We start from the raw sequence: 20,901 nt of genomic DNA, 5'->3' as shown, positions 1-20,901 counted from the left end.
ACATCAATCTATACAGGATTACAAGATGGAGATCTCAGAATTATAGGCCTTTTAAAACAGTTTAAACCTATAATGAAATTTATAATCTAATAATAGTGCAATTAATCACTATTTACAGACACATATAGAATAATCTTGGCATGACACTACTAGATATGTGCTTGCTCTCACCTCTGGGTTATACAGAGAGTAAGGGCTTTGCAATATAAAGAATAGAGTAAAATAAAAGAATCTTATAAACAGAGGTATTCCCATTCTGCCAGCTAGTGTATGCCAGCATTATCCTACAGAAAAGAGGATGAAAGTTTACAAGTCACTCTAGGAATTATGGGTAGAATATCCATGCAACAGAAAGCTCTTCAAATACCGAAATTACCATTATAGCTTTCAGATACAGGGAACAATCTATAAGGCTCTGAAAAATATACACTTATGAGCAGTAAAAGAAAAAACTATTATAAGCAGACTTTTGTAGTGCTCAGACAGCACGTAGATAGGAACTAGTAGAAACCTTTCCACGACCACTTGAAGGTTGGTTAATTAATCTCTGCTGACACAAAGATTCGGCACAGACAGGTGAGGTGAAGTTCAGCCAAAAGGAGGAGGTGGATTTGCCCAGAATATACTCAATTGGCTTTATATGTATTTTTATTATGTGCTTTTCACTGCTCACTATAACAGCCTTAAATCATTTGCATGTAATTATATATTTTATTACAACATTAAAATGAATCATATATTCAAGTGAATCTGTATCCATTTCAAAGATCCAGCATTAAGAGGCAAAACGACTGTGTGTTTGTAAAAATGAAGCACAGACTGTGTTCCTAAACCCTGCAAGATCAATACAGAATAGAACTCTTAGACAAAATTAAAGACAAAATATCAAGCATCCTAAAATGTCACCATGCAATTGACTACATCAGTGTTTGTTGCAGCCATTAAGCTACACTGAGGCCTCATAGCTGATGATTAAGGATAGGCAAAATCAGATGCTGGAACACAATGGACAGCACTAACCGAATGATGTTGAAAAGTATCACAGACAGTTACGGATAGTAAGATGAAAATCCTATAGCCCATCTGGTTCCAAATCATTCCGTAATCTGGCTCTTTCACATGAGATTCAAGATGATTAAGGATAGGCAAAATCAGATGCTGGAACACAATGGACAGCACTAACCGAATGATGTTGAAAAGTATCACAGACAGTTACGGATAGTAAGATGAAAATCCTATAGCCCATCTGCTTCCAACTCATTCCGTAATCTGGCTCTTTCACATGAGATTCAATTTATGATACTTTTCAACATCATTCGGGTAGTGCTGTCCATTGTGTTCCAGCATCTGATTTTGCCTATCCTTAATCATCTTGAATCTCATGTGAAAGAGCCAGATTACGGAATGATTTGGAACCAGATTGGCTATAGGATTTTCATCTTACCATCCGTAACTGTCTGTTACAGGCTCCTCGAGGTGCCTTGTAAGAGGTTTAGTTGCTTCCACCGCTATATTCCATCCCAGGCACCTGGAATCGCTTACCTCTGAATGTGTGTGGAAATGCTGACTGCAGCACCTCCCATATGGTGACTGCTAAATCCCACTGACCTATAACAGTGGATCAGAGCTGCTTTGGTAGCAAGCAGAGGATGAGCTCAGAGACACAGGGCTTAATTCAAAACAGAATTACGACACAACCCCCAACCTGATCATCCCCAGAGCTCTTTAACCTGCAATTGTAGACAGACTAACCCAGTCCACGCATCAGGGAATTGGGACTGGCAGAATACTAAATCCATCCACATAAGGATGTAAAACGGACTCTCTCTATACTTCACATTGTGCACAACAAGCTGAATGGTACCTTGTTCTTTTCATGTTATATTTCATGCGTTTGAAACATTGCATATACCTCACTTGTTTCTGTACTTACAATATTGTATTCTTTATCTAATCTGCATTGTCCTACACACTGTTTGTAACATTATCACATACTCTGTTAGAGTCACAGTGCTAAAAAACTATCAAGACAAACTTTGCATGTGAAAACATTCAGATATACCATTTGCTCACAGATACCCACTCACACCATCCCCAAGATGAGCGCAGGGAGCACACAGACCTATTATAAGCTAGCACGCACCGGTCCCGGAAAGCCCATCACCACCAGCAGCTCTCGCAGCAACAGGTCAGGATAGCAGGGTTGCGCAGAACATCCATCCCCAAGACATATTGACACCATGTAAATAACTTAATATCGCTATGATTGGATAAATGCTCTTAATGTGTGTTTTAATTGTATTGTTTGATTACTTACATGTAGATGTCATGCTTCAATAAAGAAAATAAAAATGTTTAAAAAAATAATAATAGGTGACTTTAGTAGTAGATTAAGCCTATCTATGTAGATATGGTTCCTGGTCACAGACATCCTAGCTCTACTGCATTACACCTTGAGCACCGGGAAGGTACAGTTTAAGTGTTCAAATCCAACTGCATGATAATACCAAATATTAATAAACAGGGATATAATAAGCAAATGGGTAAACTGTGCTCTCTAGCTGGTAAAAAAAAAAAAAAAAAATGATTCAGGGATTGCAAAGAGGTTTAGCTCTACGGAATGGTAACCAGGGGTGATGATGCGCTCAGCTGTGTGACTGAATAATGTGTGATAAGGAGGAAGAAATGTCAATATAAGGGAGAAATGGTATCAGGGCACGTTATGTGCACCGATATCGATTCCCCCCCCCCCCATTTATTGTTAATTTATTAACAGTTTCTTATATAGCGCAGCATATTCCGTTGCGCTTTACAATTAGAACAGTAAAAGAACAAAACTGGGTAAAAACAGACAGACATAGAGGTAGGAAGGACCTGCTTGCAAGCTTACAATCTATGGGGAAATAGGCATTGATACACAAGGACAGATGCTACCTGTTACATAATGGTTCACTAGATTGCTAGGTTCTTAATGGGTTGTATGATATGATCACCCCGCAATGTTGGCTAAGTGTCAGGAGCGTGTGAGAGTAAAGACAAGATATGCGATGTTACGTGTACTGTACAGAGAGAATGTAATTAGATAGGGAAACACTGAAGTTTATGTGGGTGGGTCATGTATTAGTGTGGCGGTTCGTGCTGAATGACATATTGGCGCTGCTATCTAAAAGATAGCACGCCAATATGCAGGGCAATGTATGAACGATCAGTAGCACTGACCATTCCGACACCTACAGCTATCGATTTCGAGAGCTGCAGTTGTCATTGCCCATACACCACAGCCACGGACAGCACTGTGGCGGCTGCAGCTCTGGGCTGCATGTGAGATTTTGTGAGAGTAGCTAGATCTCATGCATGCCAAGTGGAACCAACCTTGCAAACAGTGATTTGAGCCACCATGGAAAATATAGTAAATGAATGAAGAACTTACCTGTGTGATAAAAAGTTAAAAACACCAACAAAAGTCCTGTGAAGACGTTACTCAAAAAAGTGGCAAATCCACAAGCTATTCCCTCCGGGACAGGATATACAGTTTCCACAAACATCTCAAAGAAAATTGGCACCGCACTATTCAGGAACACACCGGCCAGGATGCATGAGGAATATAGAGTCGCTGTATCAAACACACAACACAAATCTATGAACAATAGAATCAAAATGTCCTGTAGAGGTTAGAGGCACTGACCAAATAGAATAGTCTTCAAGATGCTATCAGCAGCGAGATTTCAGTGATAAACACCCTAGATTAAAATTGGCAGTTTATTTAAAGTCAAAACTAACCCCTTTTTGCATTATTTTTTTAAAAAATTTTTTGCTGCTTTAAAACTAGTGGCTACACTGCTGAAATCTCGCCGCTGGCTGCACATCTCAGACTATTATATTTGGGTTACAAATTGTGTTTGGAAATTTAAGATAGTATGACATTATAAATACACATATGAGAGTGATAGGATACAGTGTGTAGGAATTCCGCAAACCAGGAGGGGCTGCAACAATGTCAACACCATTGAAATGCAAAATGTTACCTATAGTTAAAAATAAGAATTTACTCACCGGTAATGCTATTTCTCGTAGTCCGTAGTGGATGCTGGGAACTCCGTAAGGACCATGGGGAATAGACGGGCTCCGCAGGAGACTGGGCACTCTAAAAAAAGATTAGGTACTATCTGGTGTGCACTGGCTCCTCCCTCTATGCCCCTCCTCCAGACCTCAGTTAGGGAAACTGTGCCCGGAAGAGCTGACATTACAAGGAAAGGAAAATTTGAATCCAGGGTAAGACTCATACCAGCCACACCAATCACACCGTACAACTTGTGATAACCTTACCCAGTTAACAGTATGAACAACAACTGAGCCTCACTAAACGGATGGCTCATAACAATAACCCTTAGTTAAGCAATAACTATATACACGTATTGCAGAGAGTCCGCACTTGGGACGGGCGCCCAGCATCCACTACGGACTACGAGATATAGAATTACCGGTGAGTAAATTCTTATTTTCTCTGACGTCTTAGTGGGTGCTGGGAACTCCGTAAGGACCATGGGGATTATAACAAAGCTCCCAAACGGGCGGGAGAGTGCGGATGACTCTGCAGCACCGAATGAGCAAACACAAGGTCCTCCTCAGCCAGGGTATCAAACTTGTAGAACTTTGCAAATGTGTTTGAACCCGACCAAGTAGCAGCTCGGCAAAGCTGTAATACCGAGACCCCTCGGGCAGCCGTCCAAGAAGAGCCCACCTTCCTCGTTGAATGGGCTTTTACCGATTTTGGATGCGGCAATCCAGCCGCAGAATGAGCCTGCTGAATCGTGCTACAGATCCAGCGAGCAATAGTTTGCTTTGAAGCAGTAGCACCCAGCTTGTTGGGTGCATGCAAGATAAACAGCGAGTCAGTCTTCCTGACTCCAGCCGTTCTGGAAACATATATCTTCCAAGCCCTGACTACGTCCAGCAACTTGTCCTCCAAGTCCCTAGTAGCCGCAGGCACCACAATGGGTTGGTTTAAATGAAACGATGACACCACCTTTGGGAGAAATTGGGGACGAGTCCTCAATTCTGCCCTGTCCATATGGAAGATCAGATATGGGCTTTTACATGACAAAGCAGCCAATTCCGACACACGCCTAGCCGATGCCAAGGCCAACAGCATGACAACTTTCCACGTGAGATATTTTAGTTCCACGGTTTTAAGTGGCTCAAACCAGTGTGATTTCAGGAAATCCAACACAACTTTAAGATCCCAGGGTGCCACTGGTGGCACAAAAGGGGGCTGGATATGCAGCACTCCCTTTACAAAAGTCTGAACCTCAGGCAGTGAAGCCAGTTCTCTTTGAAAGAAAATGGATAGGGCCGAAATCTGGACCTTTATGGACCCCAAATTTAGGACCATAGTCACCCCTGACTGTAGGAAGTGCAGGAATCGACCCAGCTGGAATTCCTCCGTAGGGGCCTTCCTGGCCTCACACCAAGCAACATACTTCCGCCATATACGGTGATAATGTTTTGCTGTCACGTCTTTCCTAGCTTTTATCAGCGTAGGAATAACTACATCTGGAATGCCTTTTTCCGCTAGGATCCGGCGTTCAACCGCTATGCCGTCAAACGCAGCCGCGGTAAGTCTTGGAACAGACAGGGCCCTTGTTGCAACAAGTCCTGTCTGAGAGGCAGAGGCCATGGGTCCTCTGTGCGCATTTCTTGCAGTTCCGGGTAACAAGTCCTTCTTGGCCAGTCCGGAACAATGAGTATTGTTCTTATTCCTCTCTTTCTTACTATTCTCAGCACCTTTAGTATGAGAGGAAGAGGAGAAAACACATATACCGACTGGTACACCCACGGTGTCACTAGGGCGTCCACAGCTATCGCCTGAGGGTCCCTTGACCTGGCGCAATAACGTTTTAGCATTTTGTTGAGGCGGGACGCCATCATGTCCACCTGTGGCAGTTCCCATCGGTTTGCAATCAGTTGGAAAACTTCTTGATGAAGTCCCCACTCTCCCGGGTGGAGGTCGTGTCTGCTGAGGAAGTCTGCTTCCCAGTTGTCCACTCCCGGAATGAACACTGCTGATAGTGCTTGCACGTGATTCTCCGCCCATCGAAGAATATTTGTGGCTTCCGCCATTGCCATCCTGCTTCTTGTGCCGCCCTGGCGGTTTACATGGGCGACCGCCGTGATGTTGTCCGACTGAATCAGCACTGGCCGGTTTTGAAGCAAAGGCTCTGCTTGACTCAGGGCGTTGTAAATGGCCCTTAGTTCCAGCATATTTATGTGTAGAGAAGTCTCCAGACTTGACCACAGCCCTTGGAAGTTTCTTCCCTGAGTGACTGCCCCCCACCCTCGGAGGCTTGCATCCGTGGTCACCAGGACCCAGTCCTGTATGCCGAACCTGCGGCCCACGAGAAGGTGAGCACTCTGCAGCCACCACAGAAGAGACACCCTGGCCCTTGGGGACAGGGTGATCAGCCGATGCATCTGAAGATGCGATCCGGACCACTTGTCCAACAGATCCCACTGAAAGATCCTCGCATGGAACGTGCCGAAGGGAATGGCTTCGTATGAAGCCACCATCTTTCCCAGGACTCGCGTGCAGTGATGCACCGATACCTGTTTTGGTTTCAGGAGGTCCCTGACCAGAGATGCTAATTCCTGGGCCTTCTCCACCGGGAGAAACACCTTCTTCTGTTCTGTGTCCAGAATCATGCCCAGGAAAAGCAGACGCGTCGTAGGAATCAGCTGCGACTTTGGAACATTTAGAATCCAACCGTGCTGTAGTAACACTTCCTGAGAGAGTGTTACGCTGATCAACAACTGCTCCCTGGACCTCGCCTTTATGAGGAGATCGTCCAAGTACGGGATAATTATAACTCCCTTCTGCCGAAGGAGTATCATCATTTCAGCCATTACCTTGGTAAATATTCTCGGTGCCGTGGACAGGCCAATCGGCAACGTCTGGAATTGGTAATGACAGTCCTGTACCACAAATCTGAGGTACTCCTGGTGAGGTGGGTAAATGGGGACATGCAAGTAAGCATCTTTGATGTCCAGCGACACCATAAAATCCCCCTCTTCCAGGCTTGCATTTTGAACTTGAATTTCTTTATATAAGTGTCCAAGGATTTTAAATTCAGAATGGGTCTCACCGAACCGTCCAGTTTCGGTACCACAAACATTGTGGAATAGTAACCCCTTCCCTGTTGAAGGAGGGGGACCCTGACAATCACTTGCTGAAGGTACAGCTTGTGAATTGCCGCCAGCACTACCTCCCTTTCCATGGGGGAAGCTGGCAAGGCTGATTTGAGGTAACTGCGGGGGGGGGGGGGGGGAGTCTCTTCGAATTCCAGTTTGTATCCCTGAGATACAATTTGTATAGCCCAGAGATCCACCTGTGAGCGAACCCACTGGCTGCTGAAGTTTCGGAGACGCGCCCACACCGCACCTGGCTCCACCTGTGGAGCCCCAACGTCATGCGGTGGACTTAGTGGAAGCAGGGGAGGACTTTTGTTCCTGGGAACTGGCTGCATGGTGCAGCTTCTTACCTCGACCCCTGCCTCTGGCAAGAAAGGATGCACCCCTGACCCTCTTGCCTTTTTGGGAACGAAAGGACTGCATTTGATAATACGGTGCTTTCTTAGGCTGTGAGGAAACCTGAGGCAAGAAAGTGGACTTTCCAGCTGTCGCTGTAGACACGAGGTCCGACAGACCGTCCCCAAACAATTCCTCACCCTTATAAGGTAAAACCTCCATGTGTTTTTTAGAATCACCATCTCCTGTCCATTGCCGAGTCCATAAGACCCTCCTGGCAGAAATGGACATAGCATTAATTCTAGATCCCAGCAGGCAAATGTCCCTCTGAGCATCTCGCATATATAAGACGACGTCTTTGATATGGCCCAGGGTTAGCAAAACAGTATCTCTGTCGAGGGAATCTATGTCGTCTAACAGAGTATCTGTCCACGCTGCTACAGCACTACACATCCAGGCTGAAGCAATAGCAGGTCTCAGTAGAGTACCAGAGTGTGTATACACTGACTTCAGGATAGCTTCCTGCTTTCTATCCGCAGGCTCCTTTAGGGCGGCCGTATCCTGAGACGGCAGGGCCACCTTTTTAGATAAGCGTGTCAGCGCCTTGTCCACCCTAGGGGATGTTTCCCAACGTAACCTGTCCGTTGGTGGGAAAGGGTACGCCATCAGTAACCTCTTAGAAATCACTAGTTTCTTATCAGGGGAACTCCACGCTTCTTCACACAATTCATTTAATTCATCAGATGGGGGAAAAGTCACTGGCTGCTTTTTCTCCCCAAACATATAAACCCTTTTGGTATTAACCGGGTTACTCTCAGAAATGTGTAATACATCTTTCATTGCAATAATCATGTATCGGATGGCCTTAGTCATTTTAGACTGTAAATGTGCCTCATCATCGTCGACACTGGAGTCGGACTCCGTGTCGGCATCAGTGTCAACCATCTGAGCTAGAGGGCGTTTATGAGCCCCAGACGGTTTCTGAGTCGCCTGGGCAGGGGCGGGCTGAGACCCCGGCTGTCCCAAGGCTGCAGCGTCATCAAACCTTTTATGTAAGGAGTTTACATTGTCATTTAAGATTTAAGACCTTCCACATATCCATCCAATCTGGTGTCGGCCACGACGGGGGCGATACCACACTTATCTGCCCTTGCTCCGCCTCCACGTAACCGTCCTCATCAAACATGTCGACACAGCCGTACCGACACACCGCACACACACAGGGAATGCTCAGACTGAGGACAGGACCCCACAAAGTCCTTTGGGGAGACAGAGAGAGAGTATGCCAGCACACACCACAGCGCTATATAACATAGGGATTTACACTGCTAATAAGTGATTTTCCCAATAGCTGCTTGTCTGTATCGATTTGCGCCTAAATTTATGTGCCCCCCCTCTCTTTTTAACCCGTCTTGTACCTGGATACTGCAGGGGAGAGCCTGGGGAGCGTGCTTCCAGCGGAGCTGTGAAGGGAAAATGGCGCTGGTGTGCTAAGAAGGCCCCGCCCCCTCAGTGGCGGGCTTCTGTCCCGCTTTCAGTGTATAATAATGGCGGGGTTTTTTACATATATACAGTGCTAGACTGTATATATGTATGATTTTGTGCCAAAAGGTATCTCAATTGCAGCCCAGGGCGCTCCCCCCAGCGCCCTGCACCCTACAGTGACCGGAGTGTGTAAGTGTGCTGGGAGCAATGGCGCACAGCTGCGGTGCTGTGCGCTACCTTAATGAAGACAGGAGTCTTCAGCCGCCGATTTTGACGTCTTCCAGCTTCTGTTCTTCTGGCTCTGCGAGGGGGACGGCGGCGCGGCTCCGGGAACGGACGATCGAGGACAGGTGCCTGTGTTCGAACCCTCTGGAGCTAATGGTGTCCAGTAGCCTAAGAAGCACAAGCTAGCTGCAAGCAGGTAGGTTTGCTTCTCTCCCCTTAGTCCCATGTAGCAGTGAGTCTGTTGCCAGCAGAAACTCACTGAAAATAAAAAACCTAAAAATACTTTCTTTTCTAGTAAGCTCAGAAGAGCCCACTAGGAGCACCCAGCTCTGGCCGGGCACAGATTCTAACTGAGGTCTGGAGGAGGGGCATAGAGGGAGGAGCCAGTGCACACCAGATAGTACCTAATCTTTTTTTTAGAGTACCCAGTCTCCTGCGGAGCCCGTCTATTCCCCATGGTCCTTACGGAGTTCCCAGCATCCACTAGGACGTCAGAGAAAATAGGATTTGAATTACCTACCGGTAAATCCTTTTCTCGTAGTCTGTAGAGGATGCTGGGGTCCACATTAGTACCATGGGGGTATAGACGGGTCCACTAGGAGCCACTGGCACTTTAAGAGTTTGAGAGTCTGGGCTGGTTCCTCCCTCTATGCCCATCCTACCAGACTCAGTCTAGAAACTGTGCCCAAGGAGATGGACAACTTCGAGAGAAGGATTTTACACAGATAGTGGATTCACACCAGCTCACACACACAAGGCAAACCAAGCTAACCAGCTTGAAACATCGGCAGCGGCTGAACAATATTACGTAACCAAGTAACAAAACAGTACTTAACCAAGAACTGAGCAGTACTGAACTAAGTAACCACTGCAGGATCACGAAGCGCTAGGCGAGCGCCCAGCATCCTCTATGGACTGCGAGAAAAGGATTTACCGGTAGGTAATTAAAATACCATTCTCTCTTACGTCCTAGAGGATGCTGGGGTCCACATTAGTACCATGGGGATGTACCAAAGCTCCCAGAATGGGAGGGAGAGCGCGGAGGCTCCTGCAAAACTGATTGACCAAACTTCAGGTCCTCAGCGGCCAAAGTATCAAACTTGTAGAACTTTGCAAACGTGTTCGACTCCGAACAAGTAGCCGCTTGGCAAAGCTGTAAAGCCGATACACCCCGGGCAGCCGCCCAGGAAGAAGCCACCTTACGAATAGAGTGGGCCTTAACAGACATAGGACTCTGCAATCCTGCCGTAAAATACGCATGCTGGATAGTGAACCTGATCCAGCGAGAGATAGTCTGCATAGAAGCAGGACACCCAAGTCTCTTGGGATCATACAGGACAAACAGAGAGTCTGATTTTCTGTGACGAGCAGTCCTCTTCACGTAAATTTTCAGAGCCCTTACAACATCTAAGGACTTTGATGAAATTGAGGCGTCAGTAGCAACTGGCAACACAATAGGTTGGTTGATATGAAATACCGACACAACCTTCAGAAGGAACTCCCGACGTGTCCGGAGCTCTGGTCTATCTTCATGGAAGATCAAGTAGGGGCTCTTACAAGACAAGGCCCCCAACTCCGACACACGTCTAGCAGAAGCTAAGGCCAAGAAAGTGACAGCCTTCCACGTGAGAAATGTGACCTCAACCTCCGGTAGAGGCTCGAACCAATCTGATTGGAGGAACTGTAACACCACGTTAAGATCCCAGGGCGCTGTAGGTGGCACAAAGGGAGGTTGGATGTGCAGAATCCCTTCCAGAAAAGTACGAACCTCAGGGAGAGAAGCCAACTGTTTCTGGAAGAAAATGGATAGGGACGAAATCTGGACCTTTACGGATCCCAAACGCAGGCCCATGTCCACACCTGCTTGCAGAAAGAGGAAAAAAAACGTCTCAGTTGAAACTCCACCGTAGGAAACTTCTTGGACTCACACCAAGATACATATTTTTTCCAAATATGATGGTAATGTTTAGACGTTACTCCTTTCCTAGCCTGTATCAGGGTAGGAATAACCTTATTCGGAATGCCCTTCCGAGCTAATATCTGGCGTTCAACCTCCATGCCGTCAAACGTAGCCACGGTAAGTCTTGATAAGCGAACGGCCCCTGCTGTAGCAGGTCCTCCCAAAGAGGAAGAGGCCTCGGCTCTTCTAGCAGTAGATCCAGAAGATCCGTGTACCAAGCCCTTCTTGTCTAGTACGGAGCAGTGAGGATTGCCTGAACTCTTGTTCTCCTTATGAGTTTTAGAACTCTTGAAATGAGTTGAAGTGGAGGAAACACGTACACCGACTGGAACACCCACGGAGTCACTAGGGCGTCCACCGCCATGGCTTGTGGGTCCCTCGACCTGAAACAATACCACCGAAGCTACTTGTTGAGAGGAGAGGCCATCATGTCTATTTGAGGTACCCCCCAAAGATCTGTTACCTCCGCGAACACCTCCGGATGGAGTCCCCACTCTCCTGGATGGAGATCGTGTCTGCTGAGGAAGTCCGCTTCCCAGTTGTCTATTCCCGGAATGAAGATTGCTGACAGCGCCAACGCGTGTTTTTCTGCCCAGAGGATGATGGTTACCTCTGACATTGCAGCTCTGCTCTTCGTTCCGCCCTGTCGGTTTATATAAGCCACCATCGTTACATTGTCCGACTGCACTAGAATGGCTCGATCACGCAGAAGATGGGCGGCTTGGAAAAGACCGCTGCAGATGGCTCTTAGTTCCAGAATGTTAATTGGAAGGCTGGATTTCAGGTTTGACCACCGTCCTTGGAAGGTTTCCCCGAGTGACTGCGCCCCAGCCCCACTTCAGAAGGTCAGGTAGTTGCAGCCACCAGAGGAGTGAAATCCTGGCTTTCAGCGACAGACATATTCTCTGGTGCATGTGTAGATGAGATTCCAACCACTTGTCCAGGAGATCCAGTTGGAAGGGCAGAGAATGAAACCTTCCGTACTGTAGAGCCTTGTAAGAGGCCACCATCTTCCCCAGAAGGCGAATGCACTGTTGAACCGAAACCCGGGCTGGCTTCAGGACATCCCGGACCATTGTTTGCATCACCAACGCTTTCTCCTCCGGGAGAAACATCCTCTGCACTTCCGTGTCGAGGATCATTCCGAGAAAAGACAACCTCCTGGTCGGCTCCAAATGTGATTTTGGAATATTCAGGATCCAACCGTGTTCCCTGAGCAGATGAGTCATGAGAACAATGGACTGCAACAACTTCTCCATGGACGATGCCTTTATCAGCAGATCGTCCAGATATGGGATTATGTTCACCCCCTGTCTGCGGAGGAGAACCATCATCTCTGACATCACTTTGGCGAACACCCTCGGTGCTGTGGAGAGGCCGAATGGCAGTGCCTGGAATTGATAGTAACTGTTTAACAGTGCAAATCTGAGATAAGCCTGGTGAGGCGGCCAAATCGGAATGTGGAGGTACGCATCCGTGATATCCAGGGATACCAGAAACTCTCCCTCCTCCAGATCTGAAATCACTGCTCTGAGAGACTCCATTTTGAATTTGAACACCCTCAGGTAAGTTCAAAATTGGTCTGACCGAACCATCCGGTTTCGGTACCACAAAAAGGTTTGAATAATAACCCTTGTTTTGCATATGAGGTGGAACTGGGACAATGACCTGTGACTGTTCCAATCTTAGGATGGCTTCCTGTAGGATATCCTTGTCTGTCAGTAAAGCTGGCAAGCCTGATTTGAAGAATCGGTGAGGCGAGAGTTCTTGAAACTCCAGTCCGTACCCCTGGGACACAATATCCTGTACCCAGGGATCCAGACCAGACGACACCCAGACGTGTCTGAAACGTCCGAGTCTCGCACCCACCAGCCCATCCTCCAGGCTTTGAGGTCCACCGTCATGCTGAGGATTTTTAGGAACCAGAAGCAGGTCTCTGGTCCTGGGAGCCTGCGGGTGCAGGCTTTTTGGATTTTGCCCGACCACCTCTAAAGAAAGTGGTAGGAGGCTTGGACCTTTTTGCCTTAGCGGTCCGAAATGACTGCGGCACAGCTGAAGGAAATGGTTTCTTCGTAGAAGTTTTAGCAGAGGGAATGAAAGGTGACTTACCCGCGGTTGCTGTGGAAATCCACGCATCCAACGCTTCCCCAAATAGAGCCTGACCTGTGTAGGGTAGGTTCTCCACACTTCTCTTGGATTCCGCGTCTGCAGACCATTGGCGTAGCCAGAGTCCCCTGCGGGCTGAGAGCGACATGGAAGATATCCGTGCAGTCAGCGTACCAAGGTCCTTCATGGATTCCACCATGAACCCCGCAGAATCCTGGATGTTACATAAAAACAATTCAATGTCACTTCTATCCATTGTATCCAAATCCTCTAGTAATGGGCTCGACCACTTTACTATGGCTTTAGAAATCCATGCAAAGACGATAGTGGGTCTTTACGCCACTCCTGAAGCTGTGTAAGTGGATTTGAGCGTAGTGTCTATCTTACGATCAGCCAATTCTTTTAACGCGGTAGAGCATGGGACAGGTAAAACCACCTTTTTAGACAGTCTGGAGACAGATGCGTCCACAATGGGTGGGTTTTCCCATTTATTCCTATATTCCCCAGGGAAGGGAAAATCAACCAGAACCCTTTTTGGGATCTGGAATTTTTTCTCCGGGTTTTCCCAGGATTTTTCAAATCTAGCGTTTAATTCTTCAGACGCAGGGAAGGTTAGCGAGGCTTTCTTACTGTCAGTGAAGTAAGCCTCCTCAACCTGCTCAGGTGTGGTGTCATGGAATGGATCCCTCCTGAGAGGAAACATCTTCTGCAGCATATGACAGAGTCCCTAGACATGGCTATGTGAGATATTAAACACACACAGGGAAATGTCAGACACCGTTTTCCCCCCAAGTATGCCACAGAGAGACAGAGAGATTGGAGCCAACACAGCGCTTTTTGAGGTAGAACTAATGAAACTACCAGTGCTGTCTGTGTACCTTAATAGACTACACAGACTTTACATAGCCTCCCCCCACTTCCCTTCTACAACCCCCTGGTACCGCACAGTATAGCTGGAGTTGCTTGGAGGGACAGCTCTCCCTGTCAGCGTCTGTTGTACAGGAACTGCAGGCAGGAAAATGTCGCTGAGCGCAGCCTCCCAGTAAAATAATAAACTCTAAGAAAAATTTTACTAGAAAAAATAAGATTTTACTTACCGGTAAATCTATTTCTCGTAGTCCGTAGAGGATGCTGGGGACTCCGTAAGGACCATGGGGATAGACGGGCTCCGCAGGAGACATGGGCACTTTAAGAAAGAATTTAGTTCCTGGTGTGAACTGGCTCCTCCCTCTATGCCCCTCCTCCAGACCTCAGTTAGAGAAACTGTGCCCAGAGGAGATGGACAGTACAAGGAAAGGATTTTGTTAATCCAAGGGTAAGATTCATACCAGCCACACCAATCACACCGTAAAACTTGTGATAACTACCCAGTTAACAGTATGAAAACAACATATCATCAGTGCAAGACCGATGCAACTATAACGTAACCCTTATTGAAGCAATAACTATATACAAGTATTGCAGAAGAAGTCCGCACTTGGGACGGGCGCCCAGCATCCTCTACGGACTACGAGAAATAGATTTACCGGTAAGTAAAATCTTATTTTCTCTAACGTCCTAGAGGATGCTGGGGACTCCGTAAGGACCATGGGGATTATACCAAAGCTCCCAAACGGGCGGGAAAGTGCGGATGACTCTGCAGCACCGATTGAGCAAAAATGAGGTCCTCCTCAGCCAGGGTATCAAACATATAGAATTTTGCAAAAGTTTTGAACCCGACCAAGTAGCAGCTCGACACAGCTGTAGTGCCGAGACCCCCCGGGTAGCCGCCCAAGAAGCGCCCACCTTCCTAGTGGAATGGGCCTTGACCGATTTTGGTAACGGCAATCCAGCCGTAGAATGCGCTTGCTGAAACGTGTTACAAATCCAGCGAGCAATAGTTTGCTTTGAAGCAGGGGCACCAATCTTGTTGGATGCATACAGGACAAACAGCGCTTCAGTTTTCCTGACTCTAGCCGTTCTGGCCACGTAAATATTTAAAGCCCTGACCACATCAAGTAACTCGGAATCCTCCAAGTCAGTAGTAGCCACAGGCACCACAATAGGTTGGTTCATATGAAAAGATGATACCACTTTCGGCAGAAATTGCAAACGGGTCCGCAATTCTGCTCTATCCATATGGAAAACCAGATAGGGGCTTTTATGTGACAAAGCCGCTAATTCTGACACCCGTCTAGCCGAAGCCAAGGCTAATAACATGACCACCTTCCACGTGAGATATTTTAACTCCGCCGTTTTATGTGGTTCAAACCAGTGTGACTTTAGGAAACTTAACACCACGTTAAGATCCCAAGGTGCCACCGGAGGAATAAAAGGAGGCTGAATACGCAGCACTCCTTTTACAAACGTCTGAACTTCTGGTAGAGAAGCCAACTCTTTTTGAAAGAAAATGGATAGGGCCGAAATCTGAACCTTAATGGAGCCGAAGTTTTAGGCCCAAATTCACTCCAGTTTGTAGGAAGTGAAGGAAACGGCCCAGATGGAATTCTTCCGTAGGAGCATTCCTGGCCTCACACCAAGAAACATATTTTCACCATATACAGTGATAATGTTAAGATGTCACGTCCTTCCTAGCCTTTATCAGCGTAGGAATGACCTCATCCGGAATGCCTTTTTCCGCTAGGATCCGGCGTTCAACCGCCATGCCGTCAAACGCAGCAGCGGTAAGTCTTGGAACAGACATGGGCCCTGTTGCAACAGGTCCTGCCTTAGAGGAAGAGGCCACGGATTTTCTGTACGCATTTCCTGCAGATCCGGATACCAGATCCTTCGTGGCTAATCTGGAACAATGAGGATTGTTCTCACTCCTCCTTTTTCTTATTATTCTCAACCCTAGGGTATGAGAGGAAGAGGAGGAAATACATAGACTGACTGGAACACCCACGGTGTCACTAGGGCGTCTACCGCTACTGCCTGAGGGTCTCTTGACCAGGCGCAATAACTCTGCAGCTTTTTGTTGAGGCGGGACGCCATCCTGTCTATCTGTGGCAGTCCCCACCGAACTGCAATCTGTGCGAAGACTTCCTGATGAAGTCTCCACTCTCCAGGACGTATGTCTGGTGAGGAAGTCTGCTTTCCAGTTGTACACTTCCGGAATGAACACTGTTGACAGTGCTCTTACATGATTCTCCGCCCAGCAAAGAATTCTGGTGGCTTTCGCCATCGTCACTCTGCTCCTTGTGCAGCCTTGGCGGTTTACTGCGGTGACGTTGTCTGACTGGATCAGAACCGGTTGGTCGCGAAGAAAGGTCTCCGCTTCACGTAGGGCGTTGTATATGGCCCTTAGTTCCAATATGTTGATGTGAAGACAAGTCTCTTGACTTGACCAAAGACCTTGGAAATTTCTTCCCTGTGTGACTGCTCCCCAGCCTCGGAGCTCGCGTCCGTGGTCACCAGGATCTAGTCCTGAATGCCGAATCTGTGGCCCTCTAGAAGGTGAGCACTCTGCAGCCACCACAGGAGAGATACCCTGGCCCTGGGGGATAGGGTGATCAACTGATGAATCTGTAGATGTGACCCGGACCACTTGTCCAGTAGGTCCCATTGGAAAGTCCTCGCATGGAACCTGCTGAAGGGAATGTTTTTCCCAGGACTCGAGTGCAGTGATGCACTGACACCGGTCTTGGTTTCAATAGGTCCCTAACTAGAGTCATGAGTTCCCGGGCCTTCTCTATCTGAAGGTAAACCCATTTCTGGTCTGTATCCAGAATCATACCCAAGAAGGGCAGACGAGTTATAGGAACCAACTGTGACCTCGGGAAATTGAGAATCCAGCCGTGTTGCTGTGACACCTTCAGCGAAAGTGACATGCTGTTCAACAACTGCTCTTTTGATCTCGCCCTTATTAGGAGATCGTCCAAGTATGGGACAACTGTGACTCCTTGCTTGCGTAGGAGCACCATTATTTCCGCCAATTATCCTGAAATTGGTAATGACAATCCTGTACCGCAATTGTCAGGTACGCCTGATGGGGTGGATAAATGGGAACATGAAGGTATGCAGCCTTTATGTTTAGATACACCATCAAATCCCCCCATTCCAGGCTGGCGATGATATTAAAAATAGGTCTGACCGAACCGTACCGTTTCGGGACTACAGCCAAGGTTGAGTCATATCGCCTTCCTTGTTGCAGGAGGGGAACCTTGAGCACCACCTGTTGGAGATACAATGTGTGAATTGTATTTAATATTATCTCCCTTTCTGGGGGAGAAGCCGGTAGGTCCGATAAGGAAAAACCAGCGAGGAGGCACCTTTCGAATTCCAGCTTGTAACCCTGAGAAACAATTTTTTATTGCCCCGGGAACTACCTGTGAGTGTACTCAGATGTGGCTGAAGAGTCGAAGACGTGCTCCCACTGGGGCGGACTCCCTTAGCGGAGCTCCAGCGTCATGCGTTGGATGTAGTAGAGGCCGGGGGGGACTTCTGTTCCTGGGAACTAACTGTGCCCTGTACCCTTACCTCTGGTAAGAAAGGACGCTCCTCGTACTTTCTTGTTATTCTGCGACCGAAAGGACTGCATTTGATAATGTCGTGCTTTCTTAGGCTGTGAGGGAATATAAGGCAAAAGATAAGAATTACCAGCTATAGCTGTGGAGACCAGGTCCGAGAGCCCTTCTCCACACAATTCCTCAGCCTTGTAAGGTAAACCTTCCATATGCCTCTTTTAGTCGGCATCACCTGTCCATTGCATGTTCCACAGGACACTTCTACCAGAAATCGACATAGCGTTGACTCTAGAACCCAGTAGACTAATGTCTCTTTGGGCATGTTTTATATATATATAAGACAGCATCTTATAATATATATATATATATATATATATATATATATATATATATATATATATATATATAAATGAATAGCTTGGACTGGCACTCCCACTGTGGAAGAATAGTGGGCCCTGGTGCCCTCTGAAGTGATTGAGTATATCAAGAAGCAGTAAAGCAGTCAGCGGCACTCAGGGTCTTAAAGAATCAAGTGTATTAGAATTCACTCCAAGTTGGAGTGAATTCTAATACACTTGATTCTTTAAGACCCTGAGTGCCGCTGACTGCTTTACTGCTTCTTGATAGATATATATATATATATATATATATATATATATATATATATACACACACACACACACATATAATAGGGTCAATAACATGGTATCCTTATCTAGGGTTTCAATCTCCGCTGATAAGGTATCTGTCCACGCTGCTACAGCGCTATAAACCCATGCCGACACAATCGCCGGTCCGAGTAGTGTACCAGAATGTGTGTAAATGGACTTCAAAGTACTTTTACTGCAAGCTACCTGCAGGATCCCTGAGGATAGCTGTTAAGTCAGCGCTACCTTTTGGGTAAACGTGACAAAGCTTTGTCCACCCTAGGGGAAGATTCCCATCGTATCCTGGCCCTAGTAGAGAAAGGATACTCCCTGAGAATTCTTTTTGGGAAGCTGCAGCTTCTTGTCTGGAGATTCCCGCTCTTTTTCTTCATGAGAGGAGGGAAATTTACCTCAGCTTTCTTTCCCTTAAACATGTGTACCCTCGTGTCAGGGACAGATGAGTCATCAGTGATATGCAAAACATCTTTTATTACAATAATCATATTTTGAATACTTTTCTGCCAGTTTTGGCTGTAACTTTGCATTATCGTAGTCGACACTGGAGTCAGACTCCGTGTCGATATCAGTGTCTATTATTTTGGATAGTGAGTGTTGTGAGACTCTGAAGGTCTCTGCGACATAGGAACAGACATGGGTAGATTCCCTGTCTGTTCTCTAATCTTTTGTGTAATAAATTTACCTCAGCACTTTATTTCACATATCCAATCAGGTGTCGGCGTTGTCGACGGAGACACCACTCACACACACATTTGCTCCATCTCCTCCTTAGGAGAGACTTTTACCTCAGACATGTCGACACACACGTACCGACACACCACACACTCAGGGAATGCTCATCTGAAGATAATTCCCCCACAAGGCCCTTTGGAGAGACAGAGAGAGAGTATGCCAGCACACACCCCAGCGCTATATGACCCAGGAAAAAACACAGCAATTTAATGTTAACTCAGTAGCGCTGTTATTATCTGCGCCAAATTATGTGCCCCCCCTCTTCTTTAAAACCCTCTCTTCTACCGTGGTATAAGCAGGGGAGAGTCCGGGGAGCTTCCTCTAAGCGGTGCTGTGGAGAAAAACATGGCGCTGGTGAGTGCTGAGGGAGAAGCCCCGCCCCCTCGACGCCGGGCTTCTGTCCCGCTAAAAGTGTAAAATTGGCGGGGGCTCATGCATATATACAGTGTCCAGCTGTATATATGCTCCTTTTGCCAAATAAGAGGTTTATATTGCTGCCCAGGGCGCCCCCCCCTGCGCCCTGCACCCTTACAGTGACCGGAGTATGTGAGGTGTGTGGGAGCAATGGCGCACAGCTGCAGTGCTGTGCGTTACCTCAGTGAAGATCATGAAGTCTTCTGCCGCCTCTGAAGTCTTCTTGCTTCTCATACTCACCCGGCTTCTATCTTCCGGCTCTGCGAGGGGGACGGCGGCGCGGCTCCGGGACAAACGGCGAGGGTGAGATTCTGCGTACCAATCCCTCTGGAGCTAATGGTGTCCAGTAGCCTAAGAAGCAGGACCTAGCTTCAGAGAGTAGGGCTGCTTCTCTCCCCTCAGTCCCACGATGCAGGGAGTCTGTTGCCAGCAGGCTCCCTGAAAATAAAAAACCTAACAAAATACTTTCTATCAGTAAACTCAGGAGAGCTCACTGAAAAGCACCCAGCTCGCCTGGGCACAGTATAAAACTGAGGTCTGGAGAAGGGGCATAGAGGGAGGAGCCAGTGCACACCAGGAATTAAATTCTTTCTTAAAGTGCCCATGTCTCCTGCGGAGCCCGTCTATCCCCATGGTCCTTACGGAGTCCCCAGCATCCTCTAGGACGTTAGAGAAATTCTGGAGCACGCCCCTAGCTGTGACCGGCTCCTCCGGGCACATTTTCTAAACAGAGTATGGTAAGAGAGGCATAGAGGGAGAAGCCAGCCCACACTCTCAAACGCTTAAAGTTCCAGTGGCTCCTAGTGGACCCGTCTATACTCCCATGGTACTAATGTGGACCTCAGCATCCTCTAGGACAGGGGTGGGGAACCTCAGGCCGGCGTGCCGTATAAGGCCCGCAGAGCCACTTGATCCGGCCAGGCACACCTAACCGAGGGAGATTTTGTTACTAGCGGGCACCCGGCTTCTTCCCCTCAGCAGCAGCTGGAGGCAGGAGCTCACTGCTGAGCTCCGGCTTCCAGCTCTGGCAGTGTGCGTCTGTGCGGTGCTATGGGAGAGATGTCATGACGTCTTTCCCATAGTTCTGAGGAGGGTACGGCAAGGCGGAGGGCAACGGCCATGAACCAGGAGCGGGGCCGGTGAGTATTGTGTTTTTTCTTTCTTTCAATGTGTGTGTGTAAGCGGCGCTACTAGGGAACATATCTAATGCAGCATATTTTATGGGGCATAACAACTGACTAGGGGTATATCTAATAGGGCATAACAATTGACTGGGGGCATATCTAATGGGACATAATAACTGACTGGGGGATATGTACTGGGGGCATATCTACTGGGGCATAACAAC

At 47.4% G+C, this 20,901-nt stretch overlaps 1 protein-coding gene across 2 annotated transcripts in view; it reads right to left on the bottom strand.

The window, feature by feature from the left end:
• Nucleotides 1-20,901, bottom strand: part of SLC49A4 (solute carrier family 49 member 4) — a 267,167-nt gene that overhangs the window by 10,609 nt on the left and 235,657 nt on the right. For both annotated transcript variants that reach the window (XM_063934048.1, XM_063934049.1), the window contains exon 8: nucleotides 3,431-3,613. In XM_063934048.1, the coding sequence (XP_063790118.1) occupies nucleotides 3,431-3,613 (183 nt within the window). The remainder of the gene's footprint in view (nucleotides 1-3,430; nucleotides 3,614-20,901) is intronic.

This window comes from Pseudophryne corroboree, chromosome 7, assembly GCF_028390025.1.
Source record: "Pseudophryne corroboree isolate aPseCor3 chromosome 7, aPseCor3.hap2, whole genome shotgun sequence".
Taxonomy (NCBI): Eukaryota; Metazoa; Chordata; class Amphibia; order Anura; family Myobatrachidae; genus Pseudophryne; species Pseudophryne corroboree.
The sequence above is the reverse complement of the archived record's forward strand: the minus strand, read 5'-3'. Positions and strand labels throughout refer to the sequence as shown.